Source organism: Cottoperca gobio, chromosome 16 (genome assembly GCF_900634415.1).
Source record: "Cottoperca gobio chromosome 16, fCotGob3.1, whole genome shotgun sequence".
In the NCBI taxonomy this organism is placed as follows: Eukaryota; Metazoa; Chordata; class Actinopteri; order Perciformes; family Bovichtidae; genus Cottoperca; species Cottoperca gobio.
The window spans coordinates 17,757,835-17,775,435 of NC_041370.1; the positions used below are offsets into that span (position 1 = coordinate 17,757,835).

At 40.4% G+C, this 17,601-nt stretch overlaps 1 protein-coding gene across 2 annotated transcripts in view; it reads right to left on the reverse strand.

The window, feature by feature from the left end:
- The window catches only part of rspo3 (R-spondin 3), a 14,348-nt gene extending 7,679 nt beyond the window's left edge, over nt 1-6,669 (reverse strand). For both annotated transcript variants that reach the window (XM_029451797.1, XM_029451796.1), the window contains exons 1-5: nt 5,775-6,669; nt 1,043-1,237; nt 608-751; nt 274-420; nt 1-159 (exon numbers count right to left, since the gene is read on the reverse strand). The exon at nt 1-159 is cut by the window's left edge and continues 27 nt beyond it. In XM_029451797.1, coding sequence (XP_029307657.1) covers nt 1-159; nt 274-420; nt 608-751; nt 1,043-1,237; nt 5,775-5,874 — 745 coding nt within the window. In that variant the 5' untranslated portion in view covers nt 5,875-6,669. The remainder of the gene's footprint in view (nt 160-273; nt 421-607; nt 752-1,042; nt 1,238-5,774) is intronic.
- Between the last annotated feature and the right edge of the window lie 10,932 nt (nt 6,670-17,601).

The window sequence follows — 17,601 nt, forward strand, 5'->3', positions numbered from 1 at the left end:
ACTCGTTGATCTCAGAGATCTCAGGGCAGGGATTGCCAAAGGCCGATGAGTACTGGAGAACTTGCCGTGTGCGGGTCTCTTGGCCCCGCTTGAACCCACAGGTTCTACCGGTGCGAGAGCAGGGGCTCCACTCGCTCCACTCACCCACCTCGCAGTGCACTGACAAGGGAAGAATGTAAGACAGAGAAGTGAGGGTGAGGAAGTGTTTCTACATGAAGTGCCAAAAAATGGCCATCTTAGGTGAGACCATACACACACACACACTGGGCTGACCTTGTAGTGTGCACTCCATGAGTTTGTCATTGGGCTCGTACTCCTCTGGACAGATATGGTGGCACCTCCCGCTGAGCTGGTACAGGCCTGTCCGGCACCTCGTACATGTCTCACTGTTCACACATGCCTCACACTCCACAGGGCATCCTGCAAACACAAAAGCACAGTTACGTATCTGTGAATATCGCAGCCAAAAGTAACACATAAACATGTTTTATGTGTGCTTCATTCCAAAGTCAGAATTGTTTGGTAAACTCTGCAATACAAGGTAACTAGAGGTAAATAGTATACGTTTTAACCCTGTCTCTGATAAATATGAACTCTAAACACTCACTAGGAACACACTCCCTCTGTGTGTCACTGCGCACCAGCCCCTCGGGGCAGTTCTCCTGGCACTTGCCCAGGTGAAGGTAGAATCCTGCTCGGCAGCGTGTGCAGAAGTTCTTGTTGAAGCAGGAGTCGCACTCCGACCTGCACTCTGACAGTGAAACACAGACCCACCACCAGCGTTTATTTAAACTGTATAAGTTATCGTGTGTCCTGCGTGTTAAATATACAGAGTGCCATTATGTGTGTGCGTCTCACTGGGAATACAGTCAGAAATAAAGGCCACTGCAGTAATATTGATATCGTATACGATGGAAACATGATTTTAAGTAAAGCAACACATGGAAAGGCAACATACTCAACAGGTATCAAGTTATTTGAAGTCATACTGTATGTATACATGACGCTACAGAAATACAGTTTGTTACTTATCGTGACTTACTTGTGCAGGTGTTTCTTTCTGGGGAGCGTGTGCCGTAAAAGCCCGGAGGGCAGGAAGTCATGCACACTCCAATCTGCTTCATCCCAATCCTCTCCAAATGCATGAAGAAGCGCGGCTTGCAGGACAGGCAGCCATTGTAGTCAGAGCAGGTCAGACAGCCACCCTGCTGGCACCCTGAGCTCACACCAGAGATCTCTGTTGACAGGAGCAGGGCGATGTTTAAGTATGAGTTTCCTAGTAGCCTCTCTCTACAATTGTCTTCTAAAATGTACTCAGAAGAGACCCATTTCAGTGGTGAAACTCATAACCTTATTGAGTTTTACTAAATACACAATTTAGACATTACACATTACAATCTGCCATGTCATTTGTGCAGATGGAACATTTTATTTTTTGTTATACTCTGATAATTTAATCTTCAAACTCCACCCCCAGATTGTGGAAATCTTAGTTTATACATTTCAAACCATGTAGGTTCAGTGTAAATGTCAGAACAGCTTGTCTGGCACCATTGTGCATGCTTTATGCTTGGCTCTACAATACCAACATCAGTACATCAGTTACTGCTGGATGTTAAAGATGCTTTTATGTTTCATGGTGAACCAACAATGTTACATTATGGTATTGGTGTATGTTACATCTCACCTATCATTCTTCCAGGTGATTAAATAGTTGGTAGGTTTATGCTGCACGACCAGTTTCAGTAAACAAATCAGAACATTTAAAAAAAGAAAAAGAAAAATCCTTTATTTTAAGAAAACAAAGGGCTCTATACTGATTTGACATGGCATCGTCATAGGTGCCCACAATGATTTTGGAGTGAGAAAACAATCGTTAACTGTATATTTATCTGATCAAAATGTACGTTTATCATTTTATGTATTGATGTATGGTTTAATTACAGTATCACATAATACAAATTACCTATACGGTCTCAATGCCAATGGCAGCTATTTATAGTGCACTGTAGTGTTTAGTTCATGTTGAGATATTCTATAGTAGGGTTTTCATCTCCCATTCTTCACTAATTTGTGGGGGGATTCACCAGGCTTGGATGAAAGCTCTGGTTGTAGGTTTAAATCATTTTAATTGTATGTTGACAATTTGTCACATCGTTTTTAATGTAGTGTGATTTATTGCAGTCAGTATCTCGGAAAAGCTTGTATATCATGCTTTTCAGTATCTGAAAAAGAGGGATTGGGTGGTTGGATGTGGATGTATATATGTTCTGATAGAAAAGCACCAGATACATCGCAGGTTCCACGATGTTTGTCATTTCAGAGAGGAAGTCTTTAGTTTACTGCTGTTTCAGTACCAGTACAACCTTTCTTATGAGGAAACTAGAAAGGCACTCGGAGAGCGCAGGCCTCGCCGATGCCTTATTTTGCAATGTTAACGAATATGAAAAACAATGTGTGTATCCACCACGTGAAATGGATCTGCTCCAAAATGTAAGTGGTTCTTCGTTGGCCCATTCTACATCCTTCCACCAATTTTCGGGGCAGTAGCTTTTCCATAATCCTACTGACAAACAAACATGTGTAACCCCCATGACGGATAATGAAGTTAACTCACTCTTCTGTTAGGAATACCATTGTTGAGTTAAAGAGAGTTTAGGGAACGAGAAAGTCAACTCTGGGATAAGCATGTTACAGCCTACTTATATATTGAAGCAACACCTGTGACAGCGTCAATATATAGGCAATATACTTGAAAGACATTCCATGTTTTACATACTAGTGAACCCATACGGCGTTGGTAGCAACCCCTGTAAGCGTCCAAGGAATTAGTTTTCCTCTCCAGCCTTGGCATCCCTTGCCACTGCTTTAAGCTGGCCCTCTTTCTTCTTCTCTAAGTTTGGGGTTTGGCTGCCAGTTTACCATAGATCATTGATACTTTGTTTGAAATATCTCGACAATCTTTACAACTGCTGTCCATTTGCCCACATGTGTTCCTGCCAAGCTGCCCTGATTCACAGAAGTCTTAAGACACAGGAATTTGGTCTTGCCATCGCACTTGCACCGACAAAACCTCAGATGGACTAGCATAACATACCAACAAAGTCACATATGAATAAACACATTCACATGCCTGCACACACACAAACACAGATGGTTCATGGAGAAAATAGAACTGCAAAACAAAATAGAACTGACATTATTTTTTGAATGTGTACCTCTTTGTAGGATTCCATCATGTGACACACTTCATTTCCCTGACTTTCCTATGTTTAGCTTTAAATCAAGACCTAAATCCCCTCATCTTCAAATGACCTGATAAAATATATAATATATGTTATTCCCACTGTTAGTACCCAGGCACCCACATGCCTTCATTTTTGGATGCATCATCACAGACAGGAAGCTCGTAGCTCGGGTTCAGTATCTGTGTGGTAATTTTGGCCAGTTGACTTAATGGTCATTGACTCCCAACTCACTCTTACCCCCTTCTTCTCCTCTGAAGTCTGTACTCATTCACCCCTTCACCCCTTCACCAACTAATCCTTCCATCCTCCCTGATATCTCTGGAAGTGTTAGATATCTGCATCCTTGGAGGAAGTTTAGATTGTTGGAAGCATTTGTCAATTAATGGCTACTGAGCAATTCTGGAGAGGCAGGAGTTTACTCCTTACTGTAGAGCGTGAATCAAACTTTCAAATTGGACAGAAATTAAATCATGCTTTTATATTTGAATTAAAAAAATATATTTTTGACAGTTTATGAAAGACATTTTCAGCATCTCATTTTGAACAAAAAACTAATAAAAAAATGTCTTTGCAAAAAGCACTGTGTTGACACTGTTTTCCGTCTCAGCACATGATTCTAGAAACCAAGTGCTAGAGTACTCTCAGTAGACCCTCCTGCCCCCCTCTCTCACTCTGTGTTGAGAGGCTCTTTAATATTGTTTAGGAGGAAATAAACATTGAAAAGCGAGATTATATGTGTCTTGATGCAGTGTGGGTACAAAGCAGACTCTACAAAGTCTTTAGATCCTATATTAGCACAACATAAACATACATTTAAGGGAGAATATTCAACCTATTAATACAGTAGGAAATATTCCTTGTCTTTTACCATTTAAACTGATCCCTGCTGTCATTATAAGTCAGCTTGCTGCAGTTTAAAAAAGGTCTATATTGGCTGTTTCACCATCCACGCTTAGTTCTTCAGGTCTGACCTAAACTACATTGAACAGAGCTGCCAAGAGTGAAGGTAACCCCAGGACCCCTTTAAAACGACATAATAAACACACAGTTAACCCCAGATGCTGCAAATCCCTGTTTTTTTTTGTTTGATTTCGACTCTGATGGTCATGATAAAATAAATTAATACAAAAACGGTCCTGGTCCTGGTCCGGACTACAGATGTGAACTCTGCAATTAAATGTGAAGAGACGTGGAGGGAAGTTTCAGCCCCAGGTGGCAGGGATAACAACATCACTTCAGATGTCTATTATTGTAGCTCACTGACAGTTTTCAGACACGCCGGTAAGTGATACATGGAATATTCCAGTTGTCCCTGCTCTTCTCTAACAGACTTAGTCACAGGGCACATCTGGAGACCCTCAGTGATAACGTGTGCGTAGGAAGAAAAGAAAAATATACTTTATTGATACTTATTTCATAGTGTCATGGAAAAAGGCTGGCCATAGCTCAGGAGATGAGACATAATGTTGGATCTCGGGGAGATATATGGTAGATGAAATACAATTGGACTTGAGAGTGTTTTCGGCATGGAACATCTCTGTTTTTTTTATTTTTAGAGCCTGCTTTCAAATTTGCAGTCATAAGTCATAAGAACAAGATTTGAATCCCAAACTACTTGATCTGGGACAACATCAGAAAATACTTTCCCCCCATGAATTTCAAAATGTGGCAATGTAAGAGGATACATGTAGCAAGGTTACTTCACTAAATATAAGAAGTATGACTTTGAATATATCTCTCAGGCCTGACACCGGCCGGGCAGCACCCTCCGTGCCTGAAGTCTGCTGCTCTGGCCGCTAGAGAGCGACGGGAACCAGGAGACTGTGCGCAAAGAGCAGCGGCTGCTGGCTTCAGGTGACAGGCAGGACAATTAATTAATTTAATCAATTCTTTAACGAAACACAGTAAAAACGGACTACAATGGTGAAATTACTGAAGGTATCATGGATGAAACATACAATCAAAGAGCTAATCGGTTAGCTGAATTTCATCAACCAATTTAACTCCCCAAACAGCAATTTAGTAAATTGGAGGGTATACATGTCATAATGCAGAAATGTAGGGTTGAGAGTGTGGAAATTGGTGGTAATACCCCTATTATATTGAACATCTTAACTAATCAATATTAACCTGGGAAATTAGTATAACCCCTTTTATAGTCTGCCAAAAGTTTTGAATTTGTAGTCTTAAATTAAATATAGCGAAGATACACTGCAATTTATTTTGTCGTAATAACCCACATCGAAAGAATATAGTTCACTGTTCCCATTAGCATTGTTTGGTGACCTACTGGTACGAATTAAGCAATTTACCACACTGACCAAATAACAGCGTTACCATTCGTTAATTTAGATGTATATTAAACTGAATATTGGATTCGCAGTTTTATTAGCAATATATGTAGAATATAGGCTTTTGACTTGACACCTACTAGAGTAAAATGTAATAATTAAATCCTGAATTAAATGTAAAGAAGAAAGAATATGCTGAGTAGGGCAGCATCGCGCCGCACTTTAGCCTACTCACGTTTATGTTGCCGGTGCCTGGAGCTGCTGTGCTGCTGACATCCAGTGTAATCCATGCAGTGCAAGATGATCAAAACAAAGGAGATCAGTTGTAATTGCATAGTAGCCCAGAGATGAGACTCGTAAAGCCAATGTCAATGTTCACCAAGTCACTTATTGGATAAGATTCCGTTTTCTTCCCCTACACGGAGGCAGAGTGTGGAGGATCAGTTATTCCTAGACACAGCAGGGGGTCCAGCTTTGTGCTGGTGATATGTGATGGTGGTAGTGTACGGCCCAATGATGCCTGGGCCGCTTAGACTGTAACATCCTGGATAGGATATTCATATGTTCATATGAAAGCCAGACTGAGTCAGGGATCCGTTATCCGTGCTGTGATAAAGAACATGCCTTCCAAAAAAACAAGAAACAAACAAACACGCCAAAAAGCTCGATTCTCATCAGATGCGCGCAGGAGAGCAAAACCAATCATTAGTTTAGGTCAAAAAGATGATTAGAATTATTATTTATGATTAACATGACTCTCAAAAAGTTTAAGATATCATATCCATATGCAGAACTCCAAATTGACCTTTCTCTCCCTCTCCCCGTTTCTCTCAGCGGAGATGCGCCGTGCGTCCCGGTGTGTGTGGATACCCTAATGTGCCAGGCGCGCTCAGGGTCTCGGCTTCATCCCAGCATCATAAGCAGAAAAATTAAAAGCCACCACCAACTCTAGTTATGAAGAAAAAAAATCTGTAAATTAAAGGTCTAGTAGTTTTTCTGGCTGTCAAACACACACCTCCTCTCGCTCGCTGTCGGCGGCAGGCAACTGAACCAAAGTAAATCTCCGCAGTTTCAGCGCTTTTCTGCTTTGCGTGCAAGACCTATTCACTCCCCGGGCGGCTGATGACTTCAGCCCTCTGCTGTCTCTCTGTCTCTCTCTCTCCCCCTATGAGCTCCAAAGTTTATTTAGAGGGCAAGCCCCCCCCCCGCGTCAGAGAGAGAGAGAGAGAGAGAGAGAGAGAGAGAGAGAGAGAGAGAGAGAGAGAGAGAGAGAGAGAGAGCGAGAGCACACTTAAGTTATTTCAACGAGGGTTTAGTAATGTGTACTGTAGCTTCTCTATGATTCCTCTCTGGCATTGTGCTCCCAGTGATGCTGTAAATACACATCTTATTAACTGAATGTAAAACAATATTTAATTGAAATTAATCGACTCACCTGCTACCCACTCCTCTTTTTCAATTGAAATATATATATATATATATATATATATATATATATATATATATATATATATATGTTTTCTAAATATATAATATTTATAAAAATAATGTCGATGTTTAAATTGACAATCCTGTTATTTGTTTGAAAATTAATTTCTAAAACTAACAGAATGAATTTTCATATAAGAAATGTTGTTAGACACATTCTGGACACAACCCCAGCAGCCAGATTACATCAATGCTGAATGAGAAAAAGATTCAAGATATATTTGTGCATATGTTTCGAAAATTACTTTCAGTAGTTCTTCAGTAATGTGTCCGTTCAGACTTACTCAGTAAGTGCAGTGTGTCTTATATTTATTTTCAATTATTACATTGAAATTGATCTGCTAAAGCGCACCTGAAGATTTATCAGTGTATCAGAAAGTATTACACTGAAAAATCTGTGCAAAAAATCATTGCACAGAATTAGAATGGGATAAGATCACACAGTATCCTATAAGTTACCTGGTGCATGAATACATTACTTGTAGGATACTGTGTTTAAACTTAAATTCAAACTTTAAATTTCAGCAGAAGTGAATATTTGGTATGGAGGGAGAAAATCCCTTCAGCTAACATCAGCCAAAAAAGCAGCATCTCATCATATCGCCTCTAGAGGGAGTTAGTTCCATAAAAGCTTGAGGCACATTGTCATAACCATCAAGCACAGGTATCAGTGAGTTATGGTGCACTTGACCTTTCTCTGCTGAGTCCAAATGTGATGGTGTTTGTATTGTTCCATGATAGAGGACTGTTCAAGAGTAAAAAAACAGCCATCTTAAAAACACATGAAAGGTGCATTCAGGAATTATTTTTCCTAGTAAGTATTTCCTCACATTTAGCAAATAATATTTCTACCTTTTCCATCATCAACCATTGTTCTAGATCATTTGTCACCATTGCCTCAGTTGGTAGAATGAGAATATGTGTTGATAATTGGTCTTAAATTAAGATACTTTCAATACCTAGGATTAGTGAATTGGGGCCTGTGGAGATTGGAGCAGAGCAGTATAAAGGGGTGGACTGGGGGTTGGGGGTGGTGGGTGGGGGGTGAAGCCTCATTTGTCTAACTGGTGTGTTGATGTTTAGGGGGAACAGTATGCACAAGTCCAGTGCTTCTCCTCGCTGTGGCTTCTGGTCTTTCATCAGTCACTGTGTTGAGGAAAGCAATGCAAACACAGTGGGGGCTCCTCCTTTATGGGAATACTTCCTTGTTTGCCCTGTACTAACTCAGAACAAGGGCAGTGAGACATAATACAGATTGATGCATTGTTTTAAACCCTTTCACCTCTCCTAAGGCAGACTGCTGAATCCAAACTTTATATGCAAATTTATAAAGTCATTTTTAAATTGATTCATATTTGAACAAAAGCACTGACATGTAATATCACATGTAAGATCATATGTGTTAAATAATCATGTATTACAAAAATAGCAACATTTGTAAAATATTGTGATAAAATGATGAAATCTCCCGCCTCCCCCTCCTCTCCCTGCAGTTTGGTGTAAGGGATGTTGAAGAATAATGCTCGTCTTTGTGTCCCAGTCTGAACTAGCCCCACCATCGCCTGGGGGCAGGAGCATGTGTGTGGGTTCGGTTATGTGTGCATGTGTGTGTGTGTGTGTGTGTGTGTGTGTGTGTGTGTGTGTGTGTGTGTGTGTGTGTGTGTGTGTGTGTGTGTGTGTGTGTGTGTGTATGTGGCATTGGGGTGCGCAAGGTTAAGGTCACTTGGTCAGTCCCTGTGACCGTCCAGTGAGAGAATCAGTCGACACCTGTAAATGAAGTCGAGCAGGTGCATAAACCCTCCCGACCAAGGATGGATGCACACTACTATTTTTTTTTAATAATACCACATTTAGTCCTATTTTAACCTTACTCTAATTTAGGCCTTGAGCTAAGGGGACTATGGGACTGTATGGCATTATCCTTGCTGGCATAACATTTGGCTAAGCAGTTAAACCTCTATCACATCTCAAAATGTCTAAAAATACCCGAAGAGCAATATCTGACTCTAACTAAATGCTCTACTAAGTTCATCAGCTAGTTGATAACTTTTTTCTGTCTCTCTTTTGGTGCTTGGTAGGTGGTGTGCAGTTGGTTTATCAGAGTGTAGTAATTTCTTCAATTGTTGAATATTGATTAGAGCAGCTTGTAAGGTAACCTGTGGAGTTGTTGACCTCTAGTAGCACTATGGCACAGTTTTTGTATGAGTGTACCTGTTTGGTTCGACATTTTTGTTAGACCAATAGACTTTTTATAAGAAGTGGATGTAGTCGACGCGACATCATTGGTTTTTTGATTACGATTTTGAAACCTCAAGTTTTGCATATTAGCAGTCGCCATCTTGGTTTTTTGGAACCAGCAGTGGCACGAGATGGTGGAGCTAAGTACAACAAGCCTTTTTTAGGCGACCAAAATATTACAATTAACTTAATTAACTTAACTGCAAACACACTGTGAAATGGTTAAAGTTCTAAGATGAAAACACAGATAACACCCACACTGGACAACACCGTGGTAACGACCTGTCAATCACAAGGTAGCAAAACCTGATTTATCCTCGTTTTTACTCTAAATGGGAAAGTAATAAAAAAAAGGACATCAAAGAAGACTTGAAACAAGTGATTCGGACCATAAACTCGTCAGGAAAATGTTTACTGAGATATTAATCAAGTGAGAAGTAGGGTCATTTTGTCATAGACTTCTATAAAATCAGACTTATTTTTGCAACCAGAGGAGTCGCCCCCTTGTGGCCATGTGAAAGCAGCATGCAAGTTTAAGGCACTTCCGCATTGGCTTCATTTTTCAGAACCGGACGTTTCCGTCTGGTTAGACCTCGAGGTTACACAAAATGCGTTTTGGTGAGTAATATTGAATGTAAACATAACTTTTCCTTGTGACACCACATGGCACCTTTAAGGGGAATGTCAGGGCTTGAGAGGCTAGAGTTCAAAGTGTATCAAAAGCTAATTATACTTATCATTCCTCAGTCTAAGCTACAATCATAGGTTACAATCATAGGCTAATAGCAGATGTCCACTTTGTTGTACTCATATGACATTGCACAAATCCATTTTCGCTTTTAATCCTCAGACGCATCAGAGTAGCAAACATACCGCTACACCACAAAGCTCATGCCTGTGATCTCCCCAAACTGTTCATTCCCCGGCCTTTGACTCATTAAATTCCGAGATGACAGTGACAATGTTGATCCACTGTCCTGTCATCAGTTAATGAATTAGGCCGGGCTCAGTGTGGACAGCAATTGATAGCGCGTGTCTCGCTGGGGTCAGTGAAAACATCGCGGTGCAGTCTGTGGCCTTATATGCAGGTTTTTCTGACGTTGCATCTATTAAAGCTACAAATAGCCCAGTGGCAATTCTGTACATTCTCACAGCATGAAGCAAGTAGAGAGCGGTAGTGACACGGGTTATGAAAGTTATAAAATATACATGCACACACCTACATAAATACAGGATCAAGAAGTTCTAATAAATAATTATTGATTCTTGAAATTCTATTACACACAGAGACAGGGAGGATTAGATTAATATAAACACAGATAAGACAGGTGCATGTGTTATGGGGCAGCAGGTGGGCCAAACTTGTCCTACAGTAAATGTGGGAGTGCATGTTTGTGTGGCTGCATTTCTGGGTGTATACTGGGGTGATTGAGGGGATCATTTCATAGTAAGAGGGATTGGGGAGGTAGTGGAGGACAGATAATCACTGTGAGCAAGAGTTGTCAGCTGTACACACAGTTGTGTATAGAGAAGGTCAAAAGAGAAGGGTACTGTGTGTGTATATGTGTGTGTGTGTGTGTGTGTGTGTGTGTGTGTGTGTGTGTGTGTGTTTGTGTGTGTGTGTGTGTGGTTGTGAGTGTGGTCATGGGGCAATTACGACAGATTCCCCGTCCTGACCAGTATGCCCCTTTAAATTTGTGTTAAAAACAATAGCTTGACATTTTGGGGAAACACTTTTTGTTTCCTTGCTGAGAGTTAGATAAGAAGATACCACTCTCATATATGTCCATATAATTTCCCTCAGGATAAATAAAGTATCTATCTATCTATCTATCTATCTATCTATCTATCTATCTATCTATCTATCTATCTATCTATCTATCTATCTATCTATCTATCTATCTATCTATCTATCTATCTATCTATCTATCTATCTATATATCATTCATTATGAAGCTGCTGCCTTCTAAAGGTAACAAAGTCCACCTGTAAAGCTCGTAAAAAAACACTTTACATCTTCCTGTACAAAAACTGCCAAAAGCAGCAACTTTCTGCTTTCTGTAGTAGTCTTGACATCATTGTAAGGTTTCTTGTCAACAAGCAGTCAAGCAAGGAAGTCTCTGCATCGGGCTGAGAAGTAGTTTTGCTTATAACACCCAGAAAACTACAAACTGTATATATCTCGGTTATAGAGCAAATTATGTGTATCAAATCAAATCAAATCAAATGTATTTATATAGCCCAATATCACAAATTATACATTTGTCTCAGGTGTGCTTTACAGACTGTACAGGATACAACACCCTCTGTCCTTAGACCCTCGCATTGCACAAGGAAAAACTTCCTAAAAGAAACCCCATAATTAAAGGGGGAAAAATGGAAAAAACCTCAGGGAGAGCAACTGAGGAGGGATCCCTCTCCCAGGACGGACAGACGTGCAATAGATGTCGTGTGTACAGGATAAACAACATAGTACAAATACAACATTTGACAGAAATTATGTTGTGTTGAAAAAGAGAAAGTTTGGATGAATCCAGGAAAATGTCAAAAAGGCTTCCCGGTGTCCAGCAGGACCATGACAGCAGGCGCAGCCACGATTCCTGATCCTGACGTAAACTTTATCAGTGGCAACCTGCCACATGAGACACAGAAACTCCGGGGATGATGCCCCGGATGATGAGTTAGTAACATACATTTACATAAATGCATACAGATAGAGAGGGAGAAGAAGAGAGAAGGAGGGGAGGAGAGAGGAAGAGAAGGAGGAGAGCAGGGAGGTGTCCCCCAGGCAGTCTAAGCCTATAGCAGCATAACTAGGGGCTGATCCAAGGCAAACCTGAGCCAGCCCTAACTATAAGCTTTATCAAAAAGGAAAGTCTTTAGCCTGTTCTTAAATGTGGAGAGGGTGTCTGCCTCCCGAACACAAACTGGAAGCTGGTTCCACTGGAGAGGAGCTTGACATTTTTGTGAATGCTGCTCACACTAACCTTGTTATCCATCAGAGTCTTCCCTCTATGTTTGTTTATTGATTCAATACATTTTTAGATTAATATGTACATTTGCCCATGTAAGTATGGAAATATCCGGTTCATGTGGATGTGATGTGCTGAAGTGTGTTATGCTTTACTGTGGAAGTGACCCCAGGAGGAATCCCCTCAGCAGGCCTGACTAATTTGGCCATGAGTGTGGCATTAACTACACATTCCTTCCGAAGCGGTGTCTCCACTTCCCTCTCCCCTTCGACAGCAGCACTTTAAATAAACTGAGCGCAGGACTGTTAAGAAAGACCATCGCTTTCTATGTCTGACCCTTAGTACGACCTCATTTGATGTATTTCCTCTTCGTTTTAGCTTCTTGTTGATAAACGTGTCTGACCAGTGAATAGTCAAAGTCACTAGTATGACAGGAGGGGGGGGGGGGGGGGAAGTAAAGAAAGTCCTGAGTTCACTTGAGTCAGGGAGGGGGGCTTCTTTATCCTCCAAAAATTAGAGGAAAAGTCAGTGAGCAAAGCCAGCCACCTCTTGACAAGAGTGAGAAAGTTTATATATTTTCTTCTCTCTTGCCACCCCTGTGCTGGGTCTCTTATGAAGCTGTGGAGAGACAATGACAGGGTACTGAGGATCAAACACTGCTACCCAGGAAATTTTAATCATCGGCGCACCACCAGCTTTTTTTCTCATCAGTTGTTGCCAGGCAACAGGTGAGGCCGGCAGATATGCTGTATGTGTGTGTGGTATTTCTGCTGGGGGGGTGCAGATCAGGCTGTGTGTATAGAAGCACCTTGGGGTTATTTTATTAATCTGCATGGGAAGTCTTTTTCTTTTTCTCCTTGATAAAACCCTTTCAGCTCTTTCTTTATGGCCGGCGGCCCGTCTGCCCTCGACTTTTGTCCTGTGATCATTCAGCTCCGCAGGGACCCGTGTCAGGCATCTCCCTCGAAGAGAGTCTGTATAAGAGTAGGTGTGGGGATGTGTGAGAGATACAGAACACTGTATTATTACATTATGAAAAGTTTGCAAAGCAAAAAAACTTGTTTGTCATACATATACTCTAAATTATTTTTGTTGACTTTTTCAGCACACATGGTCCAGGAACAGCCCTCGAGAAACTTTGAGATTACTCTCCATAGAAAGTTGAAAGAAGGCAGATGGCCTGAGCTTTATTTTTCTAGTGAACAATTTCCTCTCAATCTAAGAGGTTCTAATGGAAATACCCTGAATTAAAACATGTGTGAAAGTACAACTCACCCCTTCGTTTCTCACCCAGGCAGAACAACCCCAGCGAACCACACTGAAAAAAGAATTTGTCTTTCTGTGAAGCAAATTAATGCAGACATTTTTCCGTTCAGTGAAAAAATTTCCCTCTTGCAGCAAAGCGAAGTGTTAGCCAAATCTGTTCTGCTGGCTAATTCTTCTGCTTCAGTGGCTAATGTTGGGTTGTTGATTTCAGGAACAGTTGAAACACTGTGGTTTTAGCAGTCAACAAATAGCTTCTCAGATGTTCCAAACATTAAGACACTGGAGTGATGCCTGTCCTCTCTCAAATGCACCGCATAATATCATGTGGAGCACTTGGAACACTTTTGAAGGATAACTAATGTTGCCTTTTTCCACGTTATTTTGAGATGATTTAAGGACCTCATTGCAAAGAAAGTATAATTTACAGTAAGACAAAATTGGATACACAAAAACTAACTGATCCATATTGAGCCAAGAGACAGCTTTCACCAAATACAAACACAATTCTTCAGTGTCTACACGCTCTGTAAGGCTGTACTTAAGCCCAGCACTTCTAAATGCTAATGTCAGCACGCTAACATACTCACAATGACAATGTAACTTTCCAATTTTTAGTATGTTTAATGTTCACCATGTTCAACATCTTAGTTTAGTGAATTAGCATTTGCTAATAAGAATTAAACACAAAGTACGCTGTTAGTTTTGCAGATATTTGATAATAAATCAAAGTATTGGATAAATGTACCCGATGATGGTGCAAGACATTCCTTGGAGAACATTAATGTGTGTACCAAATTTCATGGCAATCTATCCAATAGTTGTCCATCTAAACATTTAAAATGTCAACCTCATGGTGGAGCTAGAGGAGAAGCCAGAGGATCATCAAGGTAAGTAGGATTCATCCTCTGGGTACCGTGAATATCTGTACAAAACTTCATGGAAATACATCAAAAGAAATGTTGAGTTATTACAGTCTTCTGTGGCCGAACATTGCCATCCCTAGAACCATGGAGCTAGCGTGGCAAAACATCAACAAGCAGTATTTTTCTAGATGTTTTTCTTGATGGCATTATGTAAGTGTTTGCATACTACATTGTGAAAATCAGAAACCCAATTAAAAGTAGGTTGTGATGTTTGTGAAGAAAATAACATCAATTATCTGTCAGTGCTGATTCTGTCTAGTTCTAGTCACACATTGTTCTGGTAACCAACAAGAGGGAAAGAATCCCTCCTACCAGATGCCTGAGGCTCTGAAAACTAACAAGTGTTGATTATTCGCACACAAGCAATCCATTTCATGTTTGAAAACCAGTCATATAAAAATACCCGGGAACCATAAAACAGCGGGAATCAAGGGCTGGTGTTTTATAATTAAAGCCAAAGCTCATTCATGCTAATGATCATAATGGGAGCGTTTAGCAGGGACAGTACATGTGTGCTCAACACAGGGTAAATCCAGCTGATGTAATCTGCAGCGGCTATAGAAAAGAAAATTATGTAAAAGAAACCAAAACAAACAACAACTAAGAGGTAAAAAAATATGAGCATGAATGAGGGTACAGTGTCCAGTGTGCAGTGTGCAGTCTTAATGTCTCGGTTGCTGGGCCGAGCCTGTAAGTGCGGAGCTGGTCTGATTATAATTTGGCATTCTGTATGGCTTGATCTCAAGGACCAACTCAAGCAGGGTAAGTACTGGAGCCGTAACCAAAGATCCAAGAACATTTACAAAGGGAAGACAAGGGCCATACATGATGATACATTATAAAGCAATGAATCATTCACTTCAAATGATACAGTATGTTACAATATATAATATGTATGTATAATATAATGAATGATTGTATGAAAATGGCATATAAATGCTCAAAGACGTGTTATATACTTTACTGCTTTTAAAAAAATATTGTATAATTGTAACTTTTGTGAAACTATATATGAACAGCATTGCTTCACCTTGATCAAATACAATGTATGACATTTAATTCTGAAAAGGTTTCATAAAACCTCAGATGAAGTGACTAAGTTGGAAAATCTTTTTGAACCCAAAGGCAAACATGTAACGGTTCAATGACAATGAAAGAATATAAAAACACCAATGTTTGCAATCTGTTTTTACATTATGCACCAACAATACAAACCACAACAATTATGGTGAAGTAAAACCTTTTGTTTGTGATGTTTCCCAGAAAGTAATTGTGTTTCAAATTATAATCAGTGCCCACATTAGAGATGGTATTGCTCCGGACTGTGAGTCGATGTTAAATATACCTACAGTATTTACCCACAGAGAACTGCAGTGGAGCTGGACAGCACACATGCTACACGTATGGGAAGCATATGAGGCCAGTAAAATATGACTGATCCTGCATCTGACCAAATGAGAGGGGCGACTGACTACAGTGGCTGTTTATAGCCAGTGATAATGGCCTCCATATAAAAGCAACAGTAGGCTAATTATGCTAGTGAGTTTGTGACATAGGGCGGTTGTTTTGTAAAACTAGACGCATGCTGTAAAGTGCAATTTCTTAAATTGAAGTTTCATTTTTAAAGGTATATTCAGTGTCAACATATCAGCAAAAACCTTTTTGTAAAAAATGTCCCTATAATAACCACTCATGGGAACTAAAGCATGACTAAGGGTTATGTTTAGTGAACTGAAACCACCGGTTTAATGATAGGAGTGTGGCAATAGTTAAATATTGGATTTTGCTTATTTTCCTGTGCACTTTTCTCACTATTTTGCATCCCCACATATATTAAGCCAAATGCATAGGTGCTATAAAAGTATGTATTAGTGGAGAAGGGTACACAAAGGTAAATATGGTCAATGGAAATGCTACAGGAGTTCACAATCTCCTCTGAAATATCCTTTAGACTGTAGACTGTAGATATATATACATATGAGCTGTGGCCATAAAGTGAGAAGCATTGCAAACATCTTTGAAGTGTTTATTTTTGTGATTTTGATATTACAGGAACAATATGTGTGTTACTGTGAATCACCTGGCACAGTCTGTCTTTCTATCAAAATTCTGTAATTCTTAACTAGTTGAACTGGGCAAGACAAACAGAATCCCACTATGAGAATCCCATCGCAGTCAGGTCCAAATGGTGCAAAGAGAGGCTTTTATTTTGTAGGGCTTTTTGTTTAAAACATGAGAAAGATATTCTCCCAAAGGTGAACAATGACTGATTGCTATTACGATCCTCACTTGGGGTTCAGTGTCCTATGTCGGGTTGATTTGAATGTGCATACGTCTTAATCTTTGGGTCCGAGCCTAAAATGGTTTCTGCGCAGTTTCCAAATGATATGAGCCCTAATGCATGAGAATAAGCCAGAGATCCAGGATGAGGCTGCATTTACTTTGATTGGACCCTGACAGGAAAAGTGTTCATAAAACCTTGGCATTGACCATTTTTTCAATCAGTGGACCTTTGTGTCCTCAGAGGAACTCTCATGCAGGACAAAGGGCAAACATCTCTGGACACAGACGGACATGCTACGTGGGATTGGCTGTTGGGAAGGGCTAATGCAGCACAGATTTGGGGGAGCTGAGGGACTGTGCTTGGATGTGAGTGATATGGGCAGGTTTGTTGTACTTGGATGATTTGTTTGGCTTTAGATATTCCCATCCTTGATCGTGACTGAAATGAGTTGGCTCCGATGGCTCACACCAGGAAATACCACTTACCTTACTTTTAGTATAATATATGTGTTGTATAATCATGCATCAAAATTACCTTGGGAAATAAACCTAATTGAACAGAAAAACAGCGGTGAGCTACCAAAAAGCTTGGGGGTGGAGTTGTATGATCACACACACACACACACACACACACACACACACACACACACACACACACACACACACACACACACACACACACACACACACACACACACACAGAGGATATGGTGGATATCTCCAATGATCATAATAGATGACTCATTGTCATTAAATGTGAAACTTACTGGAAATTTGAAATGATCAACAGGTGGCAACCACACAAAGAAGTGTGAGTGTGTGTGTGTGTGTGTGTGTGTGTGTGTGTGTGTGTGTGTGTGTGTGTGTGTGTGTGTGTGTGTGTGTGTGTGTG